General features: G+C 40.1%; 2 protein-coding genes across 2 annotated transcripts; both read right to left on the bottom strand.

Annotated features, from left to right (window-relative positions):
* Positions 1-2,102: 2,102 nt before the first annotated feature.
* Positions 2,103-7,561, bottom strand: LOC127365816 (uncharacterized). Its single transcript, XM_051404315.1, has 8 exons — positions 5,720-7,561; positions 4,937-5,555; positions 4,555-4,773; positions 4,292-4,415; positions 3,848-3,953; positions 3,496-3,734; positions 3,224-3,382; positions 2,103-3,106 (listed from the first exon to the last, which is right to left on the bottom strand). Exons 1-8 carry the CDS (start codon positions 5,786-5,788, stop codon positions 2,983-2,985), a joined length of 1,659 nt encoding a protein of 552 aa, XP_051260275.1. The 5' UTR covers positions 5,789-7,561; the 3' UTR covers positions 2,103-2,982.
* Positions 7,562-9,093: 1,532 nt separating this feature from the next.
* On the bottom strand, positions 9,094-14,222 carry eaf2 (ELL associated factor 2). Its single transcript, XM_051404325.1, has 6 exons — positions 14,037-14,222; positions 13,483-13,577; positions 12,937-13,073; positions 12,445-12,623; positions 11,978-12,220; positions 9,094-11,009 (listed from the first exon to the last, which is right to left on the bottom strand). Exons 1-6 carry the CDS (start codon positions 14,137-14,139, stop codon positions 10,966-10,968), a joined length of 801 nt encoding a protein of 266 aa, XP_051260285.1. The 5' UTR covers positions 14,140-14,222; the 3' UTR covers positions 9,094-10,965.
* Positions 14,223-14,878: the final 656 nt, after the last annotated feature.

The raw sequence follows: 14,878 nt of genomic DNA, 5'->3' as shown, positions 1-14,878 counted from the left end.
TATACTTATTGAGATGTATCATTCACAGGAGTTTATGCTAGTTGTTGCTAACCTTAGTATTTTTCCATTCTGGCTCAGTGGTTCATGCTTTAGACAGCTGTAGAAACACCACTGGACTGCAGTGTTTACCTTGATCCCACACACTGACAGTCCCCCCAACACACACACATACCGGAGACTTAGCCTCTCTGAACTGCTACAACATAGCCGTTAGCTTAGCAACAACACACGTACCACCATGATCTGTGGAACACATTTCAAATTGGTGGGGCGCATCAGCACCAAAGTGTCACGGAGAAGGGCAGCGCCAAGCCACCAGTTTTCAATGGGAAATGTTTAGTTTACATCACATGACACAATTAGCCAATATATTTTTAGACAGCAGAATATATTGCTTTTGCACAGTCTGTGGTCACAGAGTATGATATATATATGGCTACCATAGATTGTATGATTAAAAAAGTGGCTACCGAAGAATTTATTTGATTTTTTTTACATGTTTGATGTTCAAAAGTAGATAGGGCTCGGGCCCTACCAGGTCCGTGGTCCTTGGGTACAGAAACTTGTAGGGGGGGGCTAAAAACTCTATTGGACTCTGTGTTTGCAGTGCGGGCAGCTGCTCATTAGCTCAGACTGACAGCTCGCTGTTTCTGCTGTGCTGCTGTGGTCAGTCTGTCAGCCAGTTGATGTTGAGCCAATAAATTTCCTCTGCAGATCTCAGATACATTTTTGGGATTTGCTGAGAGCGAGGGAGCGAGTAGAACTGAAAGGTGTAGTTATATTTTAATATATTCATGTAATTCTTTATAAACAATATGACATCACTCTAATTAAGTCATTTCAATCAGCTCTGTGTTCTCAACTTCAATTAAAGGTTGCCATGGTGATGATTTAAAAAAAAGGTTAAATAATACCTAAAATATAAAAAAATAATAATTTTAAAGTTTGAAACACTGACAGTATATATAATGCACAGTATTATTAGGGTCAGTGAAGTGAAGCCAACGTGGAAATGTCTTAAACCTGCACTTTATGTAAAGGCCAACAGGGGGCAGCTCCATTGGCTGCAATAAAAAACTATACCATGCACTCTAATGGAGAAATCACCTGACATCTCACATCATTTATTAGCTCAGTTTCCTAATGAGTTTATGGTCTCAATCGCTAGTTTGAAGTCTGCTTACATACATTATGGTGTTCATTTAGTAAATTACGGTCCAACTTAGAGTAAAATAGATGATAAGGCAGGGTAAACTTTTGGGACGTGGCTACCTTGTGATCGACAAGTCATTGTCAGTGAGTCTGTTCAGCACACTACTCGAAACTTAGATTAAACTGTTAAACTAGGCAGTGCTGAACAAATATGAAGCAAGATTCTGTTACTGCATTGTCTTTTTCTCACATAAAATCGTTCCATAAACATATTTTAGGGTGCCATTGTTTCTGCTATGGACGAGTCGAAACTGTGCAGCCAGTGAAAGTATGCTCAGAAAGTATGAATGAGTATCAAAGAGTTGAAGATTAATGAAAAATTGGGAAGTTCAAACTTTCCGTCCGTAACTGCTAGAAAGTGCTCATAACACAGGGCTAATTTACTGTCTATCATGTGTGATGTTATTTGAGTTGTTTTCTCGGTCGTAACAAAAGTAACTACACTCATTTGCTGGTTACTGTTTAGTTCTGGAGAGACTGCACATACCTTTCAATAATATTAAAAATTAAATGTTCCATCTTTCAATCACTGACAGTCCAACAAGGGCTGTGTATTCATGAGCTATTTAGCATCGACCATTTATGTATAACTGTGGGAAAACAAGTAGCACTTTAAAAAAAAAAAAATCTAACATTTATTTGCAACATTAAAAATAACTAATAATAAAGAAATTAACCCAAAGTGTCAGTAACTAAAATATCCCAATAAACATTGTTTATATCTCATTCTTAACTCCAATACTAACCATTTCAATCAATATTTAGTGCAATGATGTTCTTTACCTCTCATAGATCATGATTTAATGAGGATAATTCACTCATTTTTCATGAAAAATAATTTTTTCGGTATGAAACTTCTTCTGCTTGGCTTAATAAGTGTCATCACCATATAAAATGAAAATGGTTTATTTCATTTGCAACCCTATTTATATAACATGGCAGTCAAAGTGGAGGCTCATAGGGGTCAGAAGTGTCATAGACTATTTGTTTCTTTGTAACTGTGAGACACATTTCACCCCAATCACACACACACACACACACGAACACACACACACACATGCACACACACGAACACACACACACACACACACACACACACACACACACACACACACACACACACACACACACACGTACCCTCTCCCTATTCTCTTGACCCCATCTCTAAAGTGGAGAATGCAGGTGTGGTTCCAAAAGTCCCTTTTGAATGTGTTACTTGGAGGAATAGGAATATCAGTTTATGCATTTTGTTCATCATCAGAATCATCAGAGGCTGAACCTCTTCTGTTTCCGTGGGCAAACTCTGAAACTCATCTTTGATCACGAGAATGAAATAGCAGAAGATGAAGACCATCTTGAGGTCAATTCTGAGTCTGGTGATTCTGATGATGAACAAAATGAAGAAACTGCTATTCCTGTACCTCCAAGCAACACATTTAAAAGTGACTTTTTGCTGGAACCACACCTGCATTCTCGCACTTTACAGATGGGGTCAAGAGAATAGGGAGAGGGTGTGTGTGTGTGTGTGTGTGTGTGTGTGTGTGTGTGTGTAGGTGTGCGTGTGTATGCGTGTGTGTGTGTGTGTGTGTGTGTGTGTGTGTGTGCACGCGTGTGTGTGTGTGTGTGTGATTGGGGTGAAATACGTCTCAAGGTAGCAAAGAAACAAGTAGTACATGACACGTCTGACCCCTTTTTGTCTCCATTTGACATAACAGAAGGGTTAACAATAACAATAACAATAACAATAACAATAACAATAATCAAGGTCTTTCAGTTGGCCTTCTTTAAGATCTTGTCCAGCGCCCGCCTTTCTCTCTCAGGGACGATCTTTTTCCACAGGTTTGTAAAGTCCTTGTGGAGGGCAAGTTCATGGAGCATCGTTTGTCCATGTTGCCTGTGGAGGAACGTGTTTTTCATTTAGCTCAATGTTCAGAAAAATAAACCATCGAGAGCTACATATCACAAGATTGGGCAAAATTGTGCACTAAATTTATAGAACTCGATAACCCACCTTACTTCCGGAGCAGCATCCACGGACATTTTGGAGACAGCAGTAAGGAAGCGCGCAGTGAAGGTCCTCCCTGCTGTCACAATGTGAGCCGCACCTAGGCTGTCAGCCAGCAGGTGCAGGTGTTGTGCTGTGCTCCGTCTTACTGCAACACAACGGTGGCTGAGGGAGGACAAAGACAGGGGAGTATGAGACAAACAAGTCAAGTATGTTTCATGTCAGTTTACGTTACTTTGTTTTAACAGTATATTATAAAATGAAATCTCTTCACTTACCTCAGTCCTGCGTTCAACAGAGCGCTCACAACCCGACCATGGCTGCAGTTCTGCACCATGGCATCGAGTGCAAGATTAGCCTGCTGATGAATAAAGGTGTTGGTGGTCTGCGCCAGTTTCAACAGCAGAGCTCGACCTGTCCTTTCTGCCTCTGGGTCCATGGCCTTCTGCAAATGAACATGAAGCTGAGCTACGGTGTTCATAGCTGCACATGACACTGCCGACCGTAGGTTTTTCACCTGTACAGTGAGAATAAACATCATCAGTCAAGACTGCAGTGTGCTCAGCAAATGAGAATGTATTAAAAACAAAGAGGAAAACAAAGGTTTAAAGAGGAAAGTGTGTACAATACCTCCTGAGTGACAACCAGACACACTTCATGAAGTTTGGTCTTCAAGGTCTCTGAGTGGTGCTGCGCCAGAGCTTGCATTGTTTTCAAGCCGTTTATTTTCTTCATCCTGTATGTTTATGCGACAAGAATGCATTAACCACACTGTGCAACACTTCAGGAAGAACACAAATAGTCCTAACACGCATGCACTTTAAACTGCTACTGCAAATGTCCCCCAGTGTAAATCTAAAGCATAATAAAGTACAATTTTTTTGCTACACTAAGATGTTACACCAACTGACATAAGTTACAGTTCACAATATATTCACTGGAGTGTAAAATATCTTTTGGAAGGGTGTGTTGGTGTAAAACTGATGTGTATGGTGTCAAACTAACTAGCTGTAACTCCCTGACTCAAGATCAAGTGTTCACTAAGCTGGTAGTCCTCTAGTGTCAGTGTCTTACCAGTCATCTGAAGAGAGCAGCTGGAAGAAGAGTGACAGGCTTTGCAGAGGGTTGGTCAATGGCTGCAGCTCAACCTTTTTTTTATTTGCTGTCTGCGGCCTGCAGTCACTGGCTGTCTTCTTGCCTGGTAAACGACAAAATACTCTTAAGTCACCTTTATTTCATTCAAAGCATTGTGACTTAGCGTAGCTATTATAAGTCTTTACAAAACCTATGAAAAAGTAGTAACTACTATCATTCATGATGGGTACAGAAGTACTCACTGGCAGCTTTTGCAGGGCGTAGCAACATCCCAGGTCTAGTTACTCTTCTCTTAGTTTGAGAAACGTCTGGAGGGATTGGGGCCAAAGGCGTTACTACAGGGGTCCTCTTGGCAGCCGTTGGGGGTCGAGGGGAAGGGACAGAGTTGAGCCAGAATTTCACTGTAGCCTCAACATGATTCTGAACCAACTGGAGCTTATATCCATCGACCTTCTTTTCTGCTGAGATTAATGGCAAAATAGGCATCAATTTTTACTGTACTTTTGCTAAAATTAAGTTCAATGGTTTGCGACTCCAACAGACCCAAAAACCCAAAAGAAGCAGTAGGAGTCCCCACAAAAGAAATCCGTCCCCATTCAACAGTAGGTCTTTAAAGAAACTTACCTGCTACTCTGAGTTTAGCAGACAACACAGGTAGACGAGACACTCTACTCCTGTGTAGTGGAACTGCTTGAGGAGGAGGAGTTGGCTTCAGTGTTGGAAACTCAACAGGGTTTCCAATCAGAGAAATGGCCCTCAGCTCTCTGGGTGTGTCAGTTTCGACAGAGCTCCACACAGAAGTGACGGAAGATGTTGGGCTCCGGTCTCTGTCTGCAATCTGGGCCTCCTTACATGCCTGTGCTGCCACCTGACTGCCAAGACGAACCTTGTCCCAGAAGGAGTCGTTGTCCTCTTTTGAAAGTTCAGGACTGTTCTGCTTTTGGTTGATGTCCTTTACAACCAAGAGAGGCCCATCTAAAATGGGGCAGAACCTCCTTCCTTGCCGATATCGCAGGGATTGCACAGGGGACTTTGCACTTTGTCTGGGAACAGGTGGCGGATGAAGTGAATGCCGGGCGACATCCTGAACAGAGAGTCCCAGTCTGTCCAGAACAGCTTTACTTTGGGCTTGTCGCACAGCAAACAGACTTTCTGCGCCTTGACTTAACGCAGCCTTCTGCATCTCCAGGATCTTGGACTCGCTGGTGAAGAAGCCATCAGGGTTCTTCCGGCTTACAGTTTGCTGTGGACAAGTACAACAAAATAACTGAGTAACTTATAATACCTATGACTCTTCTAAGATGTCAGAGAAGTTTTTATAGCAATCAACTGCTCTGTATGTGTCTGTGAAAGACCTTTAGACATGAACACAAGGAAAGTAAGAGATCAGTAGAGTTGGTTACTTACATCACCGTCGTCACACTGGGCCTGCTTCCAGAGTCGAGGGAAGACGTTAAATTTCTTTTGCTTATCCATAACTTTGAGAATAACACTACTAAATTGTTCACACAGGGAAACAACTTTGTTTTCACACTGACTGTCTCTCAGATCAGATCGATATGTGACTGACTGGTGCAGGGTTCTACAGTTAGTACAGGGACATCTAGAATGGAACCAAAGAACCCAGGATCATTCCATACTGAATTCTGTATTCTGTATTCCGTGTGTGTCACTGATGACATATATATACATTCATCAATATTATATTTGGAGAATGCGTCTTATATTTTATCTCAAAAAGCGGTTCAAATTGAAAAACAGGAGCAATCCTGATCCAGTCTCACTTCCCACTCTCCTCTGCATATATTCAACTCTCACATTCATTTCCCCTCTCTCTTCACCTGATCCCTCTGGAAATCCTCGAGTATGTCATCCCCAATCTTGATTCTGATGACTGTTTAACCACATTTGATTAGTTTGAATCTGACATTTATTTATTTATTTTTCTGGTAGAAAATGTATTCCTATACTTAACATGAGCTCTCTCACTGTAATGGGGCCTTAATGAGTTATATTTCTGCTACTACAGAAAACCACTGCTGCTGCCAGAAGTACTTTACTTCCCTTATCCCCAGTTATCAGTCATAACAAAGTACTGTGGGTATTTCATGTCTGGAAGCAGCAAACACTTTGAAATCAGACAATTGCTGCCAAAGTCAGTGATCAACAATATTGTCTTCACTCTACATCCCTCCACAGTACATCATTCAGCATCCCTTCACACTGATAACGACACCTATTTTCAAAAGTGCAGTTATCAGCATGAAAAGTCACTGAATACTATATGTATACTAAATAAACATAATAATAATAATAATAATAATAATAATAATGCGTTTTTGATAATATATGTATTGATTTCTACAAAATGAGTAGATATTTATGGAGGACACATTCACCAAAGGTGTCAATATAAACGGCCACGGCACACCTGTGGACACAGAAATAAACTGAAATTTCAGCTAAAGCAAAATAATCGTCTGTCAACAAACAACAGCTCTCAACCCTCCACAGATACAGAACATCAGGATCATTGCGCTGGGTGCAAGAAAAACATAACTCCAAAATAATATATTAGTCATTTTAGTCCTCTCTGCAGTGGCCCAGGGTTCCACTCTGACCTGTGTCCCTTTGCTGCGTGTCAGCATTAGCTTGTTAGAATATATGGGCGATTACAAAATGTTGTGATGATCTAACCAGCAGATAAAAGTGATGTTGGTCAGAGAAACAAACCATCATTATGATTCTCTTTGTAAAGAGCCCATTGTATGCTGCTCTAGTTTGGTTGTACTCTCTGCCTTGCCTCCCTCAATGTCAGATCATGGCTGACCATCATCAGATATGGCTCTGCTTGGCCGTGCTCTTACTCTCTCTCCTATGTTGGCATCCATTGCTCCAACACAGAGCTCATCTGTGTTCAGCATTTTGAATGACAGTGTGTTCCATGTTATTGATGAAGACTGAGTTAAATGTAGAGAACTTGTGTGTAGTGTTTTGGAAAAAGTGTGATTTAGTACAAAGCAGGAAATGCGGTTGTATTTCAGCAGAACTGGTTCAGGTGGTTGGTGCATGAGTTACAGGTTGTCTCAAATATCAGTGTTAGTGTGTGAACAGTTGAGAAAAACTACATGGGAGATGGTAAAACATTAGGTACAGCTCACTAGAGGTGCTGAAATTAATCAAATAATCGATGCATCACGATGCAGACATGGACGATGCTGCATCGATGCAGTGGCCGACCATAATCGATTATAACGCAATGATGTCGCTCGTTCATTTTCCGAAAATTAAATTATGAAAAATAACATTCTCAGTAGCCTAACCCGTTTCATCTAGACCAGTACTTTAAATAGTGGGGCGCGACAGGCAGGGGGGACTGACGGGGGGGGAGATGGAGAAGTTTCTGACAGGAGTAAAAAGAAAAACGGGGGCGTCGAGAACAGCAAGTGACGGTAACCGGCATAAACCTAATAAGAGCAGGAAATACGATGAAGCCTACATAGCCTTTAAGTTTACCGTGAATACGGTTCGGGAATGAGGAAAGACCTGTGTGTGTTTTACGTTTAAAAACTCTGGCAGCGGACAGCATGAAACCAAACAAATTAAGACGGCACCTGGAGACCTTACACCCCAGTTATGTCAATAAGTCACTGGACTTCTTTCACCGGATACTCGATGAGTATGGCCAACAGGCCGGTCATTTAGTGAGCGCGGCATCAGTAAATAAAAACGCACCGTTAGCCTCGTACAAACACCGCCACATCACAAGGTGCAAAAAAACATCACACAATAGCAGAGCAGCTAATACTCTGGCAGCATTGGACATGGTCACAATCATAGGTGAGAAAAGTGCTGAGACACTGAATACTGTCCCTCTTTCCAATGACACGATCGGGAGACGTGTGTGTGTGTGTGTGTGTGTGTGTGTGCTGTCTGCTGTGTTCAGACTGTTAAATAAAAAAGATTGTTCATATCTTACTACTTATTTTTGAATGAAAACAACCATATGAAGTAATATGGAAAACTGTATTATATTGAACTATACAGTATCTTAATGCATTCCGTCAAGTCAAATATCTTATATGGCTTTAATAGAAAAATTTATTTGAAGCATCGTGATGCATCGAGGAATCGAATCGAATCGCTGATGTGATAATCGTAATCGAATCGAATCGGGAGATCAGTAACAGTTCACACCTCTACAGCTCACTGGAGTCACAACTCTGAGGTGTGGCAGTTGTTTAGTCTGTAGGGACGTGTTAAATAGACTGCAGTAGTTAGAATATAAAGGTGTACTGTTTCCACTGCCCTCTACATCCAGTAAATAAAAAAGTGCTTTCAGATATGTGGTGTGTGTGTGTGTGTGTATATATATATATATATATATATATATATATATATGATATGTTCAACAACCCCCCGCCCCCCCTTTGGTTTTTCTGTATCGGTAAGATGGATACAACCTTAGTGAGGAAGCAAAGCGGATGAAAGGAAGGAAGAGTGCGTGGGTTCCTGCTGTGACCTGACAAGATCTCAGGGTCACTGAAACAAATGAGGTGAATTGATTTTTTTTGAAGAGCCAGTACGTGTAGAACTTTCTGGTTTGATCACTTCTTGATGTGGCAGTAGCAAGTTGCAAATTTTACCATGACTGGAACAGTATCATTTTTGTTCAAACATAAATGCACTGTGTGATCAGAATAACTTAAGGGATGTTAATCACATACATTTTACAGAGTCGCACACAAATGGTATATACGAATAATAAATGCAAAAGCACAAACTGTTAAAATCTTTATTTTTCTACAAAGAAATTTCTCTCAAATAGTTTACAAATGATGCCCCGAGGCCACCGCTCTCCTTAAGGCTAAACTTATTACTGACTTCTCAAATTCAAAAACATCTTCATCTCAGTCTCTCACGGTCGCAGTCAGCTGGGATGCCAAAGAAATGCTGGAACACAAACAGCAGCTTCCTGTATGCTGAGACAGCTCAGCAGTGATATGGGACTTGTGACAAAACAAGAAGATGGCCTACGTTATAACTGGCTGAGGCAAATTTCAAAAAGGCACACACAGTTTTGTAAGACTCACATTGAGGTGCAGTATCAAAGCATCTGGCTTGTTACGCAATACAGTTCATACTAACTTGCACTTCCAATTGCTTGGCTATTAAAATATATATAAAATATATTAAGCAATTCACTGTTGGTCGAGTATATTTTGAAATATAAATAATTAATTTGATTCAAGTATTGCAGGTTTAAAGCTAAAAAGCATGACCCTAACTGAGTCGACTGAATTCTAGAGCACTACTTCGCCAGAAATCAGACCCACTTCTTAACTGAAATATCACGACATGGTTTTAGAGACATCTTAATTCTTAAAGCTGCAATCATCAATATTTTAACATTAATAATGAATACAATGCAATGTAAAAGGGGCCTCTTGTAGTCATGGCGCTACAGATGATTATACCCAACGTTGTCCTTCCACTCTACAGAGTATTTTAGCGTCTTTCAGCTCATTGTTTTGTTTTTCTAGTCTACAAACAACACTCATCAACCCTGTTCTGTCAGAAAACTGATAAATCCACTGTGTGCTGCCCACTCAGTATCACATGGCAGTCGGAAAAAGTTAGCAACTACCTGGAGAACACAGTGGATTATGTGGCACCTAAAGAACCAGTAAGTATTTCTCAGGGGTTGGTGAAGACCAAAGCAGAGCTAAAAAGGAGAGCGAATATTGGACTTGCATTTTCCAGGTTGCAAGAAAGACAACTACAAATGAATGATAGCGTTTATCTGTGACTCGGTGTGTAAATTAACTGTTTGCTACGACTTTTGCAATAACACATTTCTAAGGGGAAAATACATCAATGTGAGGTTTTCGGCTTGTTCCGCTGCCCCAAGTGCCCACAAAGTAAATGTAATTAATGCAGCTTTAAATGAAAATATGTTGTTATCCTGCAGCTGGGTTTTAGTAATCCACAGCAAAAAGCCTCTACAGCTAACTTTATAATAACTATGAGACAAAAGCAGAAGGCTCCATCATATCACTGTGGCTCATCCTAAAAAAAAAAGTCTAATTTCTGTTATGACAGATTAATGTCTCCAATCAGAAACTAATGCAGCAGAACTGAAGCTATTAACTGACATCTGACCTAAGGCACAACAACAGTTCCTAATATTGCTAAGCTCATATGCAGAAACTCCAGTGGTGATTGAAGAAGACTGACTGGTGGGCATCCATCTACACTACACTAAGACCACTGTCACTCTCTGATCCTCTGATATGCTTGGTCAGTTTAACCACACATCTGCATCCAGTGAGATGAAACATTATGGATAGTTTGTCAAAATTTACTGCTTCTCTAACCAACCACACCACGTCTCTCTGAACTAAGGCATCTGTTTAACATGCAGACTTCACACTCAAAAAATAGAAGAAAAAAAAAAAAAAGATCATGAAGCAAGAAATGTTACATAAAATTTGAAGTTTGTTGGCAGAGAAGCAACAAATTATATTCGCTAGCAGAACTGTGGATATGTAGAGAAGACAGTTCCAAATTAAAGGAGGCAAGACACTAACAGGTCTGTGCCCGGTTCCTTTACTCCTCACTGAAAATCCTCCTGATGTCCGCAGACAGACAGTTCAGTCACTTTCACTGCCTGATTCACTCAGCTGAAGGTCATTCTCTGCAAAGTAGATGGTAAAACAAACAATTCTTTTAAAGAATGATTACATTATGTATCAAATTACAATTGAGTCCCCTTTGTACAAATTCTTCATTATTTTATTGTTGTTATGTTTTACTGGGATCTCTTTATCATTTCTGTCTGTTATTTTACAGTTGGGTTTGTATAATAATACTCTGTAAAGGACTTTGTAACTTGTACAAACAGAAATACATACAGATGGGGGTTTTTAAGCTGTACCCTTAATTATATGACTATACTGTGATAAAACGCATCAATGCAGTTGTTAAAATTAACATTTTTACTAAATTTATGAAAATCTGCATTTTGTGGGTTAAAGAAGTCTCAACACGCCCTCTACTGTTTTAAATTACCCTGTTTGTTCTAAGACAAATGCTGGGATAGAGTTAACCATTTGGGCCGACTCCACGTCACAACATTTATATTAAAAAAACAGCGTTAAGAGCAGCCCACCTCACGCACCCCCACTTTTAGTCGAAGTCTGAAACAGCAGCACTCCCTTTTCAAATGTGCACTGATGGAGACGCATCATTCACAGGAGTTAATGCTAGTTTTTGCTAACCCTCTACTTTAGTTTTTTTTATTCTGGTGAGCGGTTCGGACTTGTGCTTTAGACGGCTGTAGAAACACCACCTGAATGCAGTGTTTACCTTCATCTGACACACTCTCTTCTCCTCTACCAACATCATGTCCCTCTGAACCAGGGCCTCACTCTAGCATTCTTACTGTCCAGGGAAAATGGTCATGACGCAATAACATATTCATTTGAGTGAAACAGAGTTCCTTCTGCTTTCATAGTTTTGCTGACACAGTCAAACCTATCTGTGACTTAAGAGCAACAGACTGATTTCCTCTTCTATGTAAAAATAAGAAAATATGGAGTGCTCAAAGAGAATTAAAGCTACTTTAAGTACTCAGACGCGACTGAGAACCTGAGGGCTACTCACTGAGTGTGTTCATGAGTCCTCCTCCACTCTCCTGGTGGCGACTGGTGGTGGTGGTGTTGGTGCTGGTGTTGATGATAGGCATGCTGTGGTTGGCCGGGGCGGAGGGTGGCGCAGCAGTCCGTTCGTCCTCGGAGTCACTGCTGCTGGAGCTGTCATCACTGCTAGAGGACGAGGAGCTGTTGGAGTCTGAGGAGCTGTCGCCGCTGCTCAGCTGGTCCATGACCCGCGCCTCTGCCATCAACTCTGTACACAGTTGCATATGCACAAACAGATAAAGAAATGTGTTACAATTATCAACATTTATGGAAAAGAGTGCAAATTAAATAAAACCAAGGAGTGAAATACAGTCACTGACCTGAGCAGCATAACAATTTAACCCACTTGCACTTTACCCTAACCCTAACCCTAGATATGAAGGCTTATGAAGGTCCCTATAGTTGAAGACACTGCGCCTGACACCACGTTACCTCTCTCGATGTCATCCATGGGGGATGCCGGGGCCGGGGATGTCTTCTCTTTGGGAGGGGAACTCTTGGAGCTGGCTGAGGTCTTGTTACTGCTGCTGCCGTTGTTACTCTTTATCTGCTGGCTGAGGCGACTGGTCTGTTGTTCCAGGCGAGAATGGATCTTACTGCTGCCTTCAGCCCTGGAAATGCACATGTACAATACAAGAAAAAAAATGTAGAATGTTTCTGTTAAAATGTGGCCCATGTTTAAAACAAACTTCTGAAATATCTGTAAAATAAAATGTGAACTGGAGCATGTTTATATTAGTTCCCTTTAAAATAATATATATATATATATATATATATATATATATATATATATATATATATGTTGCAGAACAATTTTTAATGGCATAACTGCAGATTAAAACAAGCATATATATACATTTGATGAAGAAATATGGAACAAAAAGAATAACAGTAACATTATTTGATGGCCATTTTTCTACCCACCTGGTCTTCTTCACAGCTATATTGCTGTTGAGTTTTTCCAGTCGGTACTCTCCTGTGTCATGGTTCACAATGAGGATGCACTCTTTCATGTACGGCCTCTTGGATCCCTTGAAGACTGTTACTGGAGCGCTTGAGCCCTAAAATACGAATTAAATTTAAAAAATAAATAAAAACAAAACAGACCACACAAGCAGGAGCCACAATAGTGTGGACATGAGCCCCCCTCCCCCCAGAGAGTTTCGACCAGACAATAAAGTTTTAATACATGGATTTTTCAATACCATTATTGACTGTTAACTGGTCAATCAAACAGTCTGCTCATTACAAGCTGTTTGTGGCGCCTTTCTCGCTGGAGGAATAAAATTCTGGTTGGAAAATAATCAATAATTTCTTTATTTACTCACAAACCAAAAAGTAGTCAAATAAAGTTTAAAACAATACTTCAATCGGTCCATCAGAGTAGTCAGACCCAAAAAGATGTATATTATTCACCAAAAACACATTTCTGGTAACTTAGAGATAAGCTTTGGATCATCAAACACTAACCTCTAAGTTGGGTAAAGTAATAGTGACTTGCTCTCCTTTGCCCACTTCAAGCTCTCCTTCACACGTTGTATCAATGGAGGCTGGTTTGAAGTCATCTGTGACAAAAAAATATATGTATATTTGCACATATTATACACATATAAATATATATTATACGCTCAATATTAACCAGACAGTATCATTATACTTAAATATTAAACAAACAGGACGAGGGTTGGTCCCTCAGAGCTGCAGTAGTCTGCCGGTACCACCAGGTGGTGGTAGTGAGCAGATTGATGCAATGCTAACATTAGCCAACATTTTGACAGCTGGAGCATCAATGGTTTCTAATAGTTCAGAGTTAACGAAGTTACGGAAACGACAAAGAACATAGAGTACATTCAAAGCACTAAAACATCTCAACAGCAGGCGGATACAAATTGACTGGCGATGCGGCTAACCTGTCTAAATGTCAAACAGCTGCCTTCGGGTGTTTAGCTGTAAAGCTAACTAGCATGCTACTGTTAGCTCCTGTAAAAGCCAGACGTAGCCTAGTGATTCACAATCCCACTTACATCGCACTGTGTGGTAGGCACTTCTAGGGTGTTTCTCAAACGTCTCTCCCAATTTCAGGACATGTTCTTGATTGTCAAAGTTGGAATAAGCTGTCCCATTCATTCTGATAGTTTCATGTAAACTTTCTGCTGTTCCTTTTCATCCGATAACCATGTATGGCAGAGCCCTGAACATTGGTACCGTTAAGTGCCGCCTTCCCTTCGTTGTGATTGGTCGAGAGGACTGGGCCCCTATCTGATTGATTCAACGGCTGTCAATCAGGATTACGTCATTTTCAGGGCATCTGTCCCATGGTTTCTGCTATAGTCAGTATTTTATGACCTGTGCTGTTTGATGTTGTGCTGTACATCCAGTTTATAGTATTGAATTGAATTGAGCCAAACTTTTTTTTATAGTTACTTATTTTTAAGAAAAACTTTAAATAAAAAACGATTTAAATTAATATTATAATAATGATAAGAATATATAAATTCATATTTAAAGTTTTTTTGAATCCTATTTTTAGTCCCTGTTAAACATCTGGCCAGTGTCAACAGATGTAAATGAGCCATAGGCCATCTCATTTATGTTTCTTTTTTGGTATCTTTTCTGTATTTGCGTTGAAATTTGTAATATACTTTTAATTGTTTTATTTTTTTTTATATGATATTTCTTATGTGCTCATTATTACTCACACTTTAGGGCTAGTATTGTTGTTTTTAATGTTTGCTGTTTTCACTTTGTATAGCCCTTTTTTAAAGAAGGGTGCTGCTGTTTAATACAATTTGTTCTGTCTATCATTGAACATATTCCTTCATAAATAAGATAATAAAATCTGAATTAATATCAGTGTCCAGAGCAA

Source organism: Dicentrarchus labrax, unplaced genomic scaffold (assembly GCF_905237075.1).
Source record: "Dicentrarchus labrax unplaced genomic scaffold, dlabrax2021, whole genome shotgun sequence".
Lineage (NCBI taxonomy): Eukaryota > Metazoa > Chordata > Actinopteri > Moronidae > Dicentrarchus > Dicentrarchus labrax.
The sequence above is the reverse complement of the archived record's forward strand: the minus strand, read 5'-3'. Positions and strand labels throughout refer to the sequence as shown.

What these genes read in the sequence shown, in the direction of transcription:
- LOC127365816 (XM_051404315.1), bottom strand. Translation starts at nt 5,788, where the DNA reads ATGGATAAGCAAAAGAAATTTAACGTCTTCCCTCGACTCTGGAAGCAG. An exon ending in CCCAGTGTGACGACGGTGAT is followed by an intron (nt 5,556 to 5,719) that starts GTAAGTAACCAA and finishes ACTTGTCCACAG; the next exon opens with CAAACTGTAAGCCGGAAGAA. An exon ending in ACGCCCTGCAAAAGCTGCCA is followed by an intron (nt 4,416 to 4,554) that starts GTGAGTACTTCT and finishes GTCGTTTACCAG; the next exon opens with GCAAGAAGACAGCCAGTGAC.
- eaf2 (XM_051404325.1), bottom strand. Translation starts at nt 14,139, where the DNA reads ATGAATGGGACAGCTTATTCCAACTTTGACAATCAAGAACATGTCCTG. An exon ending in ATAGCTGTGAAGAAGACCAG is followed by an intron (nt 12,624 to 12,936) that starts GTGGGTAGAAAA and finishes GTGCATTTCCAG; the next exon opens with GGCTGAAGGCAGCAGTAAGA. An exon ending in CATGGATGACATCGAGAGAG is followed by an intron (nt 12,221 to 12,444) that starts GTAACGTGGTGT and finishes AACTGTGTACAG; the next exon opens with AGTTGATGGCAGAGGCGCGG.